Source organism: Nipponia nippon, unplaced genomic scaffold, assembly GCF_047370975.1.
Source record: "Nipponia nippon isolate SJK-2023a ecotype South Korea unplaced genomic scaffold, ASM4737097v1 scaffold_19, whole genome shotgun sequence".
NCBI lineage: Eukaryota > Metazoa > Chordata > Aves > Pelecaniformes > Threskiornithidae > Nipponia > Nipponia nippon.
Window position 1 is genome coordinate 4,322,487 of NW_028262335.1, and position 16,860 is coordinate 4,339,346.

Below are 16,860 nucleotides of genomic sequence, written 5' to 3' on the forward strand. Positions count from 1 at the left end.
AGCCATGTCCAGCAGGCATCAGCCAGCCCACGATCCCAGAGTTTAGGCTTACTTAGGGCTTGAGGGATGAGCTGCTGGGTGGGAACAGTTGCAGTGTTGCGTCTTGGCAAATACAGAGCTTGCCAGGATGGTTAGGAAATGAAGAGAGACCTGGCTGTCAGCAACACCACTCTTCGCTTTTTCTCCTTAGGGAATACCATCACTATGCCAACTGCCTCGGGGGCCAAAAAGCGTTTCTGGATTATTGAGGACATGTCCCCATTTGGCAAACGCCGCAAGACCGCATCCTCACGCAAGATGCTGGATGAAGGGATGATGCTGGAGGGATTTCGGCGCTATGACCTCTACGAGGACTGCAAGGACTCCAGCTGCCAATTCTCTCTCAAGGTTACCCACTACCACTGCACGCGGGAGAATTGTGGCTACAAGTTCTGTGGCCGTACCCACATGTATAAGCACGCCCAGCATCATGATCGTGTTGACAACCTGGTATTGGATGATTTCAAACGCTTCAAGTCTTCACTGAGTTGCAACTTCCCAGACTGTCAGTTCTCTGGCAATAGCACACACTTCCACTGTCTGCGTTGTGGCTTCCGCTGCACTGACAGCACTAAGGTGACAGCCCACCGTAAGCACCACGGCAAGCAGGACGTCATCAGTGCTGCTGGCTTCTGCCAGTTCAGCTCAAGCGTGGACTGTGAGGTGCCTGACTGCAAGTACAAACTCAAGTGCTCCCACTTCCATTGCACCTATCCTGGCTGCAAACACACAGTGGTGGGCATGTCACAGATGGACTCGCACAAGCGCAAACATGAGAAACAGGAGCGAGGGGAGCTTCCTGCCATCTCTCCTGGCCCTGAGGGCCTTGCCCACTCCACTCTCGAGTATGACATCCAGAACTCTTCCATCAACCTGGACAGTTCCCTCAACCTCAGCACTGACAACAACAGCTCCCTCTTCTTCCTGCAGAATGCGGCTGGCGTGGGCCTCAATGATTCCCTGGACCTCAGCAAGAAGCAGTCAGAAGTCACCGAAGGTCCATCGCCGAGCAGAGCCGGGACCGCACCTCAGGAGAGAGGGGCGGTGGCATCTGGCTCTGGTGATGTGGAGGACGAGGATGACTCTTCCCAAGAGGATGAAGAGGATGATGAGGAGGAGATGAATGAAGAAGAGGAGGATGATGAAGAGGAGGAGGATGATGATGACGATGAGGAGGATGATGAGGAGGAAGACCTGAACACAGATTCTGAAGAATCGCTGCCTGACCCTGAGGGCCTGGCCACTAAAGAAGATGGAGAACCAGAGGAGGCTGCTTCTTCCACAGACCATGGTGATGCTTCCAGGCCGCAGGGCGAGCCAGCCCTTACTCCAGCCCCAACTCCTGCTCCAGCTCCAGCTGCTGCCCCAGCCTCTACTGTTGCTCCAGCAGCTTCTCCTTAATCTTAGAGACAACAGCGGCAGTGGTTTGGTTTTGCTCTTACACAGAATTACTAAGAGGACCCCATATGAGGCAAGAACAAAGATTGGGATGGCAAGTGAAAAACAAACTCCGTGCCACACACACAAGAGAGAGAGGAAGGAAGGAAACCCATGCTCCTCCACAGGCCCCATAAGAGAGACAGGCTCGCAGCAGGACTGGTGCTGCATCACTTCATTCTGCAGATCACAGAACACGGGGGCAGGATGCAGCAAAAAATACCCTTTTATACAGACATGAACCTTGAGGGTACCAGCTGCTTTTCCGTGCTCCCTGCATGGTGCGTGGGGCCTGTGCCCATCTGGGGACCCTTTGTTATAGGTGGGGCTCTATCCCCCCATTTTTCTTTCTGGGTTTTATTTTTTTCCATGTTTTCAGTTGTACGATATTAATAATAATCTCCACTTCTTGGAGGGGGGTGGGTGGGAACAACAGGTAATGAATTTTAGAAATATATATTTGTGTGTGTGTCTCTCTCTATATATAATGTACACACACACACACATATATAAAATTCAAGGAATTGGTGTCACAAAGACAACTAGCTCAGCTTTTGCCAGTGGGAAGGAGGGGGTGAGGGGTGCGCGCTCTCTCTCTCCACCCCTCCCCCCTTCTTTCTCCAGCATTAAATGAATGGCATCAGACAGCAAGGGTGGGAGTGGGTATTTATTGTCACATAAATGAGGACGCATTAATGAATGAGCAGGGGTGGGAATGGGACACTCCTCTGTTCTTCCAGATCCTTTTTACTATTAATGATAATAATTTTGAATGCTATTTATATTGTAAAACTTTCTCAGTCTACACTCTCTCTGTAGGACACCTCTCCTCATCCCTGCTATTCTGCCTGTAGGGATTTAGCTGAAGTAACTTGGGAAGAACACAGCGGGCAGTTCGAGGGTCTGTCACACTGGAGGACTGGGGTTAATCTCCCATCCAGTTCCATCTCATCCCAACCCCCAGGTGCTTCCTCTCTGTTGAGGGTGAGGCGTTTTTGTGGTGCTTCAGTATCCCCATCTCAGGAGGTTGTGAGCTGACACTCTGTCCCACGGTGCAGCGCAAGGAGCACCGTGCTCACAGAAGAGCGTCCCAGCCATTAAAGCAGCCTTGAAAATACTACTTGCTCTGTGACCCAAGCAGTCGTACAACGACAGGTATGTCCCCAGTCCCCAAGCCCTCGTCCCCAGCCTTTCACTGGGGATGGGCAAGTCTGTCTTTCTGCATGGACTGATACGGATCTCTGGTGACTTCTGAAGAGGGAGAAGAAGGCAGGCAAACATTCAGGGTCCCGCTGTGGGATGTCCTGCTCAGACTGGGGGTCTCTCTTGCTCAGCACTGGGGCGGGGACGGGGGGACAACACTGTTCTGCAGCACCTGCATAGCTACTGGCACAGTCACGGTTTTTGCAGCTACAAAACATGAGGCTGCTGCAACCTACGCAGTACAGAGACCTCAAAGATCGGGGGAGCTGCTAGCTGAGGCCAGGATGTAGTCCAGCTAAGAATTAATGCATTTCTGGGTCCATGCTGATAAATTTTGCCAAGCAGGGCTAATAGCTTGGGCACTGCATAAGCAAATACAACTATACTGTTTTGAGACCTGCCACCTCCAGAAGCTTGGGCTTTCCCCTGGTTGCAAGCTCTTCCCTGCACTCCTTTCCTAGCCCAGTCTGGGAACACACACTACAGGATGCTGTCCCGGACTCTGACAGGTGAGACAGTAGCTGTTTGACCCCAAATCCTCACCTGAGTCTGAGAGGGAGGGCTTGTCTGCATACACCTGGGCTCCAGAAGGACTAGCTGTATGAATTAATTCTGATAATAGTTATTTCGGTGCCAGTTTGTAAGTATACCAGCCTAGCAAAAGGTTCCTTGTGTCTGAAGTTTGTCCCTTTTAAAAAAAAAAAAAAACACCTAATTTTTTTTTTTTTTCTAACATCATGCAGGCACCCCTCCCCACCCCCAACCCCATGAGCACTTCAGCTCCAAGGGATCCCCATAATTTGTTTTCACCCTGAACAGATAAAGGCCTCGAGAAGTTTAGGTTGCTTGCTTTTTTTTTTTTTTTTTTAATTATTTCCCTAAGGAACTGGTGCAGATCAGGTCTGATTTATAAACAAGCAGCTCAGCTGTGTAAATGTGGGGACAGAATGTTCAGATAATGTTTCAAAAGGAAAGGAAAAAAAAAAAAAAGTTGTACAGTATTTTTCCTGTAAAGGTTATTACTATATATAGAACAAAAGAGAAACCACCAACGCCAGGGGGATGAGGGGGGTCACCTGCCTTCTGGATAGCCCTTAGATACGGTTAATTGTGTGCAATTTTTTTCTCTCTTTTTTTTTTTTTTTTTTTTTTCTTCAATGTGTTTGTTTGTAGAGGGTGGCAGGGGAGGGGGGGCCTTAATGCTACGGTTTGAGGCTGACTTCACACTCCTAGCACTGACCGGAGCTGCACGATTCCGAATTCTAACTTGAATTTTGTAGAGATGAAACAAATGAAAACAAAACAAATGAAATATTGTTATGCCTAGTTTGTAGTATATTTAATTCTTTGGAGTTCTTTTCCTCTATCAGCTATTTGTGTGGCTTTTATTTTTATAGGGGTTTATTTTTTTGTTTGTTTTTGTTTTGTTTGGTATATCCCCTGCCCTCAACTGTGTGTTTTCTAGCACAACCCAACTGAATATAATGAAGCTCACGTTCCTGTGGCAGAGTGAGGGAATGAGGCCCTGGAATTTCTAGAAATGGGATGGGGCAAAAAGATTTTACTTTAACGGCATTTGCTGCAGGTTCTATACTTGTACATTTTTCCCATATTCAGCTACTTAGATAGTGTGGTGATGGGCTCCAAGAGGACTCCTTGGATGTAACACAAGCCACATCTTGCAAAGCAGATGTGTTTGTTTTGTACCGCTGAAATCAACATGATGTGTATCAGTGACCTGTGGGAGCAGGATCGAGCCCACTGCCTTCAATACAACATCCTGCAAGGTTCCCAGAAACCCGCCTGCGAGCGTTGTTCGCGCTGAAGGCAAGGGGGGAGTCTGGTCTCAGTGGCAAGGCACGGGGCTCACTTGGGCCGCTTGTTTCCGCTCAGGATAGGCTGTTTCCCTGCTGTTAGGAGCTGGGAACCTGCACCAGGACGTAGCGTTTTTACCTCTCCCCTTTCACATCTCACCAGACTCCACTGACTGAATCACTGCACAACAGTGGGAGAAAGCAGAAGTGTGTGGAGAAAAGGGGTGAAAGATCTACCAGTAGCTCTGCTAACGCCGGCCCGCTTTGGTTGGCGCTGGACGTAATACATCATCCCAGGAGGCAGCTTTAGGCAGGTGCGGCCAGTGCAACTGCACCAGGATCCGCGCTGGAACGGGGCCCTGTTTCACATGTCCTTCTGCGTGACTAAGTGTGCCAGAAGGGCCTGTGTTTATCTATGCACACCATTTTCTCCCCCAAGGCACCCTACTTCTCCCTAGCATCTCAGCCTTTCTCCCAAACTTCTCTCACCTCTTCTCCGGGAGCTGGCACAGGGAATGAGATTTCTTTCCCAACAGGCTACTGCTAAATGCGCCGCCCGAGCAGGGCCTGACCCCACAGACGGTCAGATACCCTCACAGGACAGTGGCCTCTCTGCCCTTCCAGAGGGGGCCGCCCAGCAGGCTGGCCCTACCCCCAGAGCACGTCTTAACCTTCTCCAAGTCTTGTTTCTGTAAATCTCTTACTATGTCTCTATTTGCAACAACAATAACAAAAAGTCAAGAAAGTTAAACCCGTCTTTTTATTCTGCCATGTTAAGGCTTTAATTCAGCAAAACTCTTAAGCAGATGCTCTCTGAACGGGCACAGGTTTAAGCCCATGCTTAAGTGCTTTTCTGAATAAAGGCCTCAACAGCACAAAGAGCCCTATTAGAGCGAGGTGTTTTTTTCACTTCAAGCTATCATATCAATAGGACTGTTAATACAATACTATTGAAATATGTGCTTTTTAAAAGAATGACCAGAGAAAGAGAGGGAGATTCAACTAACTGTATGAGGAGGGGGAAAGAGGAGAGAGGAAATGGAACTGTTCTGTCCAAAACAAAACAAAACAAACCCCAAACAAAAGAAACCTTGAGATGGACCCTCCTGATTCTGCTACCATTCACTGCTGAAGAGCAAAAAAAAAAAAGAAATTAAATAAAAACTATTGACTAGATTGTTCATTCTAGCCACAAACTCAACTGGATTAAAGTATGTGTGGAAGGAATTTTGTAAAGAAAAAAAAAAAATTAAAAAAAATTTTCCAATGTAGCAAAAAAAAAAACTTTAAAAAACAAAAATGAAAAAAAAAGACAAAGAGGGAGGATTCTAGCCTTTTGTAATATCCATATTGCACACTAGGACTATAAGCCATTGCTAGCTCATTTTGAATTTTAAATGTGTAATTTTTTTTGTTTTGTTGTTGTTTTTTTTTTCTTTCCGTGGGGGAGGGGGGGAAATAAATGCTTGAACCACCAATGCTCTTTTTAATGTTTTATAAATATGTATGTGTATATATATAAATATAAAAATAATATGTATGCACATATATATGTGTGTGTGTATATATCTATATGTATATACATATATATAGATATATAGATATATATATAGGTTTTGAGACAAAAATGCAGAAAGTGAAAAAAAAACACCCTAAACAGGATGGTGTGCTCTGATTTACTTGAATCTGGTCTCTTCAGCACCTGCGTTATTAAGAACTGAATATTTTTCCACTTGAATTTAGTGCTATTAGAAATTTAATATATGTGTTTTATTTATTTGATTTTTTTTTGCATGACTGATGCAAGGTTTGACATTTTCACTCAATAAAAACTGGAAAAAAAACCCCAAAATTTCAAGTGATCAAGTTGTCTTCTTGACTGAGGAGGCGTTTTGTTTTTTTAAAGCTAGCAAGTCTTGGAGCAGTTTGGGTCTTTTAAAGCACTGCAGTCCTCGTAATGGCCCTGCACCCATTTTAACAGCCACTGGTTTAGCACTAGTGCTAAGGCGTTAAGTGCAACAGGAATGGAGTTCTCTTCATATGGACTCTGGCCTCAAGCTTTTTAAGCAGCCTTGTAGTTTTATTTGAAGTGCTCATCGGGGCCCCCAGTAGAAGTGATGCTTACATCTCCACGATTTGCTAACCTGCGACCTGGGATTAGAGATGTGACTACTCACATTTTGACTTTGCCCTTCCTACCTGGGCCTGCAAACTCAGGGTGGTGGATTGGGATCCACGGTAGAACTCTGCTTGCTGTAGCCCCCTTGAAACCTTACAATGACATTCAAAGCCCACTAAATCAATAGATGTTTGACTGTCACCCTAACAAAAGAGAGATGAGGAGCATGAATGAAACATCCTGTCTGCATAGAAGGGGTGGGGGGCTAATAAATCTACTGATCTCCACTAAAATGCAATGCTGAAGCCATATACTTTGACAGACCTTAGCAAGAACACATAAAGCTGTATGCCGTGCACCAAAAAATCTGAAAGAAAGCACTCCTTACCTGGCCACTCCATAGCTTTTTCCTGCTGCAGAAACTTGTATACACCATGTGCTTGCAAAGTACGGCGACTGCCATCTGGGCTGAGAAAGTCTTTCAGGCAAGAGGGTGTCCTGACAGCCACAGTGCAACACAACGCTGCCCTGGTACAACTGATCCAGCAGTCATGAGTGCTGACTGTAAAGGAACGATAGATTAGATAAAACCACTGCATGCTCAATACAGCTTGTCCCCACCATTCTCCTGTCCAAGACTCATCCCAGGCCTGGGCACTTCCACACCGGAGGTGGGTCTAGAACAGGCTTTCATCACCAGCATCCCTGCTCTGAACGAGGCAGATGGGGACAGGCAGTAGATGCCATTTTACAAGGAAGTAAGCAAGTTACACTGGAGGGAAAAACAAACAAACAAACAAAGCGTGTGTTCACAGCACTTGATATGCTCTAAAGCAATTGCACTCCTGGTATTTGCCAGGTAACAACATGCCCCCGCGTGCTCACCCCTCAGTGGAAGAGCACTGCAAGCACACATCCTAGCAGTCCTGATGGAAATTTGTACACATCCCAAGATGTAACTCTGCACAAGAGCTGCCTCTGTGTTGACCCCCACGCCCTCCACCCCACCCAAAGCTGTTCTTTGGTGAGGCACCAAGCCTGCACGCAGACCAGCACACATCCAGCTGCCTTCCTGATAAGGCCGGCCTTGAGTGCCCTGAAACGCCACCAGTTCTGCACCAATGGCAGGTATTTGGGGGCCTGTGTATCCATCCCCTCTTAGCCTCAGTCACCGCCTCTGCAGTGCCAGATGAACTGCTCCTAGATGCTGGCCTGCCAAAGCCCTCTTGGGGATGGAGGGAACAGTAATGTCAAAGTTCTTGTTTTACCCAAAGAAAGCAAAGAAAAAAAACCCTCCTGTGTGGCGCTTCCCCTACCATCTTGCAGCAGCCGGGTGTTTGCATCTCTCTGCCACCCGTCAGAGAACCCAGGAGCAGCAAAGCAGCGCTTGCCAAGCCTGATGCATTGGCAGCAGCTGCCTCCTTATTAGCAGAGAGGATTAGACTCCTCTCTCTTTCAAAGCCCCTCGTTGCTCTGCTGCAGCTCCCAGCCATCCTGTTTTCAGATGTCATTATCTGAACATGCTCCTAATCCGACCTTGGAGCACAGAGGTTTGTTCTCACTGGAGCTCTGCCCACAGCACATGGGATATTTACATGCCTGTGTTTCCGGGGGGGACAGGGGCCGAGAACGACACGACTCACTGCTTGAAAGCTTTTGCCGGAACGTGCCTGCTCTCGGTGGAACTCTGACTGCACTTCATAAACGAATGACTAAGTCATGGGAGAAGCTGCAAGTTGAACAAATCAAAGCCTCACTGTTGCGTTCATTCTGAGCCCTCGCAACTGGTGACACTGCAGCTCTGCATCTGCCCCTCTGCATCCAGCCCCTGCAATCGGTGAGCCACAGAAAGCAGCAGACACCTAGCAAGGCTGCGTGTTCTAATGGCAGGACAAAAACCGGGCAGTTGCTGCTGCTATTATACTTTGATTGCATCAAGCATACCTTCATAATGGCATTTTTTTCTGAGTGCAAGACCCTACAGTTAAACACATAGCCACAAAACTACACTGCCTATTTCCCATAAGACACTGGCTTTCCACTTTTCAGCATGCTATGAAGTCTGCAGCACCCACCAACATAGGCACCCACAGCGGGAGTATCCCTTGGCACCAGCCCAAACATAAAACTCAAACAGAGGAGCACTGCTTTCCCCTCTCCAAACAATTCAAGATTTTAAAACAATAGAGGCAGCAAAAGTTCAATCGCCTCAAACATAAACAAGCCGCATTCAAGGTATTCTAGGACACAGAATGGGAGACCAGATGGTTCTGCTGCTGCTTCCAATCATCCTGGTTTTTCGATGTCATTAACCAAACATGCCTAGTCCAGCCTTAGCACATGGAGACCTGTCCTTGCTGGAGCCGTAAGGGCCAACAAGGACAGAAATAAAGATAGCAGATTATCAGTGTTGGCTGAAAATGAAGTTAATAGCCATCACACTGGCTCAGAAAGACAATCACCACTATTCATCCAAGTGCTTCTCACAGACAGTCTAGCAAGGGTATTTTTAGAGATTACTAGGAAAATAATACTTTGGGTTACACCTCTCCTTATGTCCCAGACCTGCAAGGAACAGTTTTTATACTGTGGTAGGCATTCATTTAATTTGCAGGAATCTTTTTCTTACGAGCTCTTATCAGCTCCAAACTTAACTCCCCTTTAGTCAAGCAGCCATCTCACAGGGAGCTGTGAAGACCAGACTGCAGAGCAGCCGGTGTAGGGCAGCCAGCGGCCATCCCGGAGCCACACCATCAGGTGTGCAAAGCTGGTGCACATGCCCAGCAAAATACTGCTCATAGCTTGCTCAGCTGAGTACAGAACGGAGTAAAGCATGGCTGACTCTGGGAGGATATTTACCCTAGGAGCACAATGCCTCCTACACCCAGACAGAAGGAAATTGAGATTCTGATGCTTACCAGTACAGGGGAAAAGCAGCTGTTAGGACATACAACACATACTGGGCCTAACTTACAGCTTGCAAGGACCAATGCTCAACACTGGCTTCCTAAGGCATAATGATGTTAAGAAAGACCTGAAGACTTGCTAGGGAAATAGGTCTGTTCAATACGCCCATCTTTATACCTCTAGATTAGAGAATCAAATTTGGAGCCGAGCAGGATTTTAGCATAGAAGAGCAGTGGTCAAGTCCCTGGGTATGAGTGTGGCTGAGGTGCCTGCAGGAGCCCAGTTTCAGAGGAATCCATAGGGCAGGAAAGGGGAACTACACGTGCTGCTGCAGCTTTAGAGAAACCTACTGTTGAGAAAACAGGGCATGCCTCTGATCAGGTGGCAGGACTGGAGACTCCTAGCTCTCTTAGAAGACTAGCAAGAGTTACTCTAACACATCCTCCTCCCTGTAACAGGACAAGAGGCCAGAAGTAGAAGTTTTGACAGAACACAGACACAAAAGGGCAAAAAATATTCACACAATGGAGAAGAAATTAATTGAGGCAGCTTTTGGTACTGTCCATGTTGCTCAGGTATGGGAGCTAAGATAGAAACCAGCCATTAACAGATAACAACTAGCTAATAGATAATAAATGCCTTGAGACTTCCTGGAAACAGTATTTTCACTGAGCATTGGGTATAATAACACAAAGCAAGAGAGAAATATTACGACACACAAGTGAACAAGAGAGCATGGACCAAATGTTTAAAGCTAAGACCTTCACTTGACCTCTTAAAATTTCCTTCACGGTTCTGCACAAGCCCTTTCCAAGAAGCAAGGTTCTGAACCAACAATCCTGCTACATGGTACATACAGACTGCATCAACTGGTTGTGTCACAGCCGAGTTTTGCATTTGCACTTCTGGGCTGTTGCACACAGGCACAAAATTGTGTTCACAAACCTGAAGGTGCCTTTTTTGAAGACCATGGGAAACCCTTTTAAGGAAGCTGCTCTTGGGGAAAGAGGAGAGGAGCTATAACCAAATATCCCCCCCACCCCCAATCTGCATGCAATCTGCATAGAAGACTGAAGCTTTCAAACATGACAATAAAATCTCACACCATCTTCAAGGGGAACATGACCTTTAAAGACTTCTCTGAAAGTCAATGAGCAGCTTGTACCTATTCCAAACAAAAAAAGCATGTAGACCGTTGAGAATGTTTTTGGAGTTTCACATACGTGCACACACACACAAACACATGAATAAATAAATAATTTCTGTCTTTCTCTACAAATCAAGGCAGAACTTAAGTTTAATATGACCAAACTTGGAAAGAGTGACAGCATGCATGAATACATTTGTACACAAGACTTGCACATGCATAGCTACAGCAAAGTACACAGGTTTGCCTAATACTTGCATGGGGAAAAAGCAAGCATGCCACTTTTGGTGAAACCACACACTAGCATGTGAAGGAATTGCATGTGTGATATTTACTGTACCTGGTATATTTCATGGGTATCTATACAAAGGTAAGGATAGGCAAGATGCTGTTGAGTCCCTCTGTTGCAGACACTGTTATGTGGAAATCCAACATTCGGGCAGGAAGCCCCCGCTTTTTGGGTCTCTTTCTGCTGTCTTGAACAAATTTCACCAGTACCTGAAAGTTGGCAACACCTAACTCTGGAGGCAACAATCTCTACCAAAGGGGTGAGGGCAAAGAGGGGAAAGGCACTGAACAGCATTTTTAGGTACAGTAGGTGTTAGAAGGGATGACAAGTTCTTCATGCCAGCCCTGGGGCATGAAGTGGGCTCACTGGAGTCCCTAACACACACCTTCCATTACAAGGGCCAAGCCTTTGCTCAGAAGTTAGGAACATGGCCCCTCCAGAGGCAGATCCCTTCATCTTACCCAGGGGAGACAGGGCGCTCTGGTCCCTAGTCCTGCTCTTGCCCCTGAAGTGCCCCAGACCCATCCTGGCTGAGGAGGGGCAGCCAACAGAGGCGGCTTCCCTCCTTCCTTTTGCTCTTTTTTGGCAGGGAAACTCTTAAACAAACAAATGAAGAAACACTGAGGATTTAAGTAAACAGACGACGATTTATCTGACAGGCAGACTGAGCCTTTCCCTGCCCCCTTCCCTTCCCACAGGGCAGGGTGCTGCCTTGTGCTCTCGCTGTGAAGCCAGCTACCAAGGAGCCCTTGCCGCCACCGGCAGCCCCTAGGACACTGCTGTGATCCCAGGCCACAGCCAAGCTTTGCCTAAACATCAGAGCTCTACAATCCGAAACAGTAAAGAGGATAAAACAAAGCCATTTGGTCTGTGGCCAAAGCAGGTTAGAGAGCCCCTCACAGGGAAGTAAGCTCGTTCATTCAGCTACCAGGCCCTGACCCTGCAAGTCACGTCTCAGCTAGAGCCAGTTGCGCCCACAAGATGGAAGGGAACCAGCTCTGGCCTGTGGCTGGAGGCAGCACCACATCTACCTGCCTGCACCATGCACCGAGGCCGGTAACACAGCCGCCTCTGCAGAGGTGGTTCCCGCAGCTGATGCAGCTCCTGCCCCTCCACACCCCCTCTGCAGAACTACAGAGGGGACACCCGCTGCCCGGGCATTCACTGTGCTTCTCTACTTTACACAAATTAGCAGACTCTGCCTGCGCTTTTTAGCATTGGGGAAAAAAAGGTAAGAAACAGATGCAATAGTGTGATGTTCCAGTTTCAGTCGAAACATCAGGCTGCACCTCGCTCATTCTGGGGAACAGAAGAGACTGTGAAGCAAGAGGGAGCCCCAACTTCCATCTCACACCCAAAACTTGCTGGTTGCTGCAGTGGAAGCATTGACATTACTGTACAGCAGTGCACAGGCACAAAACCATACAAGTAAGCAGGCAAACAGGCATGCAGAGATGAAGCCTACTGTTGATACTGTTAAGAGGGCAGGAAGCAAAGAATAATACATCTACATAGGAAACCTGCAGCAATTTAGCACACAGTCTTCTGTGCATGTATGTATCAGTTGAAACTGCTTAAGTAAATCTGTTCAAAGAGATGGAAGAATGTCCACCCAAGAATTTGCTCTGGTTTAATTAAATCAGTTAAAGAAATTAATTTTAAAGAGGTGTTACACAGATAAAACCTCAGTACTAGCTTATAGAAGCAGAGGGATAAAGTTGGAAGCAGTCCGTTTCTGAAGTGTTAGAAAGAAAAAGGAAAGAGCATTAGGCATTAGGAGACAGGCAGGCATGACGGAAGACTGAAAAACCAACAACAGGGATGCTGTACAAAACAGACACGCCAAGCAGACAAAGTGACTGACAGACAGACAAGCAGGCTGGCAAAGTGACAGACACAAAAAGAAAAATGGGCAACAAATAAGCCAGTTGTACTTCTAGATCCTCTGAATCAGCCCTATCCAGCCAATCACCTTCTCACTCAGGGACACAATCCTAAAGAAAAGCAAGTATTTTACCTAAAACAGAAAGCAATACAATGTCAAATCCCCCCACACTCCTCTTCAGGCATGTTCTTGCAGCCAGCATCATAAAACATCTCTCATTATTTGTGCAAATATAGAAGGAAAAAAAAATCCTGAAGGGTTAAATCCTTCAGCAGATGCAGAAAAGAAGGGCTTGGTGGGAAAACAGGGGTGTTGTTCTAAGATGCTCCATATTGTAAGTAACCCCTGAGCAGTCCTTGCAAAGCATTTGGGGAGATTTTTAGTCTGAAAGACACTTTACAAAAATAAATTGTAATTGAGTTTAATAATCTTCCCCTTTTCAGAAAGGGCCTGACAGATGCTGCCTAGTGCTCACTTCTGCCCCATTTCAAATATTTTTACCTTATTTGGATGAAATATATTATTTTTCTAATGAAAGGAGGTTGTTTTTTTTTTTTTTTTTTCCAAAGAGCTGGTTTTCCCTTCGTCCAGCTGGTGCCTTTATTAGGTTAGTGCTTGCTCCCTTTTGGGGATGGGATTGTTTTTTTCCCTTAGCTGGGAGAGACCATGCCAGCCCCTCCATCTACAAGTGTGCAGTTCAGAGCTTCTACTGCACAGCAAGTGGAGGAGTTGGGCCCTGCCCTCCATCTCCCCTCTTCCCTGATACCTCGAAATTCACCTTAGGTACATTTCCATTATTTTATTTCATTTTTTGAGAGCGTACATAGTGGTAAGATCCATCCTTTCATCAGCATAATAGGTGGACACAGCTCTGAGGGCGCCTACAGAGGCTGACTCCTGAGGAAGCAGCATAGTCTGGGGATAAGACAATAAAAGGGAAAATGGAGAATGCTGGAAGCTCTCTCCTGTGCCCTTAGGTAAATAATTTCCCATGTTTCACCTCCCAGCATCCCTTTATTTATGTTTTCAATCCCTGGAGGCCAAGCCCCTCTCTTGCTTTGCACTTGCATACCACCCAATGGTATGAGAGGTCAAGTCCAGGCTGGAGGGCTCTCAGCCCAAGCTTAACATCAGTTTTTGGTGTGCAGGGTTACCACCACATACAATTTGTGCTTAGCATAAAGCACCACCACACAGAAGGGACCTTCCAAAGCATCCTGTTGTCAAAGCCCTTGGGAAGGCCTTATGTTCTCCACAACCTGCTGGGTGTGGAGGGTCTAGTCAAGCATGGAGACTGTGACTTTAACACAACAGGTTTGCAACAAAAAGCTACTCTGAACCTGCTGTCTAGCCTTTGTTTTCCCCAAGCATCACACTGCCCCACCAAAGGAAAAGCAAAGGCAGCCTCCGTTTCTGTAGCAGGCACTACAAATGAAAGCAACGGAGTAGACACAGACTGGGTTTTTCCACAGCCCCCTCCCTGCCCCAGGCAGCAGCCCAGCATATACCATGCTTCCTTCCACCAGTACACATCAGGATAGACCTTCTGGCAACCCTTATAACGAACCCCAGACGAGGGTGAGCTAGCCACTGGAAATGAAGCCAGTCCTCCCACTCTATTGAAGACAAAATCAAGAGAGAACATAGTTATTAAAAAGCACTTACTTGCCAGAAGAACCTGAGTTGCAATAAGGAAAGGCCAGATCTAAAATGTCTGCCTCCAAGCCAGGGCAGGCTGGCTAACTGACCAGCACAGGCTGCTCCAGGAGGGTAGTGCAGCTCCTCTCACACAGCTGTGCAGTCCAGGCTATCAGGGGACAGTGGCTACAGCTGGGTGGTGTGCTGCAGCCTCGCGCTGCTCTCGCTCCAAAGCACAGCCAGCAACGGGGGCTGGGGCTCTCCCTCCAGAGCACAGCAGTTCATGGGGGTTGGGGTTTTTGCGCGAGCTGCAGGACCTAGCATGAAACCTCGTTCCCAAAGTTGGCTTTCTCTGCAACTTCTTTGTCACATCTCTGTATTTACCAGCCAGTATTTTTTACCATCACATGTGGAAACTGAGGCACACTTACAAGTAAAATACTTTGCGCAGTGTCACGCAGCAAAGCAGCAAGATCACGAGGGATCCTACAGTCCATCGTCTTCCTTCTGATCCCAAACACTGTTAGGTTACACCCCCAACACTCAAAAGGCAATAAAAAAAAATTCTTTGTGCTTCTGAAAAAGATGCACACAGGACTTATTCGTCACATCTGGGAGTGAGGAAGGCTGAACAAAGATGATCGGGAGACATCTCTCTTAACCCTTTCCCACTTTGTCACATTTTTGAGCTCCCCACATTTCTCTTGCAGCTATTGGAAAGGCAGCTTTTGTATCCTCAAATTACTGGAAAGTACCGGCCTGATATTGTTTCCTCTAGGAGAGAGAGCAGAGGGTTTCACTGAAATGTGCTCAAATAACACTGTTCAGAGGAAGCTCCCTTCACCTGCTTTCTATAAGCTATCAAGGACCTATAGAAACCATGTTACGAACCCACTGAACTCACCAACCGGGGTGTTGTTATTCTTCTTCCTGTGTCAAAACAAAGGCTGATTATACAGTAAAATTGAGTACTTGAATAAGCCAGATGGTGGGTAACTGCTGCTGCTGTCTGTCTTGTTCTGCAGAAAAAAGGTTCGCTACCTGGTCATCTTTCAGCTAATATGATGCCATTCTTAGTGCCTACTGGCCAGTGGGCTAAACATTTCACAGGGCAGCTGATCTAAGAAGTTTGTTTCTAGCGGAAAAAAAAAAAAAAGAAAAAAATTATAAGTTAGCAGTCAGGCTACACAGTTCATAAGGACCAAAATACTTGTCATACAACTGTTGCTATGCTGAAAGACAAGGAACATAAGACAGAGGAATAAAACTCGTGATTCACAACAATACCTGCTGGTAAGAAGGTCTGGTGGCTTCCAAATTCTCTGCTGGTGGGTTTGATCTCTTCAACAAAGTACACAAATACCCCATCAGCAGCCAGAGGCCCAGAGTTAGATTTTTTGAGCAACAACAGCTATGATGGAGTTTTCTGGGATTCATCAGGTTGGGGAAAGGAAAAACTGTAACCTATTGAATTGGTAAAGGTTGTAAGAAGCAAAAACTAAGGGAGGGAAAGGGCAGTTGAAGAAAAGTGCCTTTTACTCTGCACCAGAAATCTTGAGGCAAATGAATTGAACACTGGCAACATGGAGGAAAAGAGGGGAAAAATGAACCCGCAGGGATGCTTGTACTGTAAACCTCGTAAGTCACTCTGCAAGGCACATACCTCAGCAACATATTTTCCACATTTCACCAACTGCTGTTGTCCAGGCACTTTCTATTTTCAAAACCTTCTATGTATATAAAATGTACACAGGCAGGACAATACGTTTTCACCACATCCCTGTGTTCAGGCGTGTTTTCTTTTCACAAGGATTCCTGGCTTGGAGAAATGAAAAGTGCCATCTCTTAAGAAAAGCCTTTCCTTTTAAACACTTTCAAATTTGCCCTGTTTTAGCTAAACGTGACGTTCTTTGTGAACGTTAAACAGTGGAGAGAGAGACCGAGAGGGAGAGGGAGAGAGAGACGCACACACTCACTCACTCCTGGGGAAGATATTCGTCCATTTAAGGAATGAGAAATCATCACATTCAGCAGCAGGTCTAAATACAGTAATATGAAGGTCCCTTTCACTCCCCCTGAGCAGGAAAATGTCACTGTGTACCAGACACCCAAATACTCAGGAATCAAGTAAATCCCTCATTTTTAAGAAGGGAGCCAAATACTTCTGTTGAACAAAGATGGGACTGCAGTAGCTACAAATTACTTGCTGTACGCCATTTCTTTCAATGGCTTCTGTACCGACATGGCAGGGTTAGACCAGTCATGGGATACGGCACAGCATTCCCTGCTGGCAGATAAGACTGAGGGGCTGTGGGATATCTCACATGCTCCCTTCAGCACCTCCTGCTGCTGGGGGTGGAAAAGAGTAGGATCCTGCATTCT

The 16,860-nt window shown here is 46.5% G+C and overlaps 1 protein-coding gene and 1 long non-coding RNA gene across 10 annotated transcripts in view; one reads left to right on the plus strand and one right to left on the minus strand.

Moving 5' to 3' along the window:
- CASZ1 (castor zinc finger 1) overlaps window positions 1-1,874 on the plus strand; it is a 206,399-nt gene extending 204,525 nt beyond the window's left edge. For all 5 annotated transcript variants that reach the window (XM_087755152.1, XM_087755149.1, XM_087755153.1 and 2 more), the window contains one exon: window positions 191-1,874. In XM_087755152.1, coding sequence (XP_087611278.1) covers window positions 191-1,440 — 1,250 coding nt within the window. In that variant the 3' untranslated portion in view covers window positions 1,441-1,874. The remainder of the gene's footprint in view (window positions 1-190) is intronic.
- The window catches only part of LOC148056018 (uncharacterized), a 38,031-nt gene extending 21,753 nt beyond the window's left edge, over window positions 1-16,278 (minus strand). For 2 of the 5 annotated variants that reach the window (XR_015704254.1, XR_015704258.1), the window contains exons 1-3: window positions 16,142-16,278; window positions 15,383-15,613; window positions 7,001-7,174 (exon numbers count right to left, since the gene is read on the minus strand). This is a non-coding gene — a long non-coding RNA (uncharacterized LOC148056018). Of the gene's footprint in view, window positions 1-7,000; window positions 7,175-11,006; window positions 11,135-13,618; window positions 13,711-14,348; window positions 14,457-14,909; window positions 15,353-15,382; window positions 15,614-16,141 lie in introns of those variants that run through there. The other 3 variants (XR_015704255.1, XR_015704257.1, XR_015704256.1) reach the window with 3 other exon arrangements.
- Window positions 16,279-16,860: the final 582 nt, after the last annotated feature.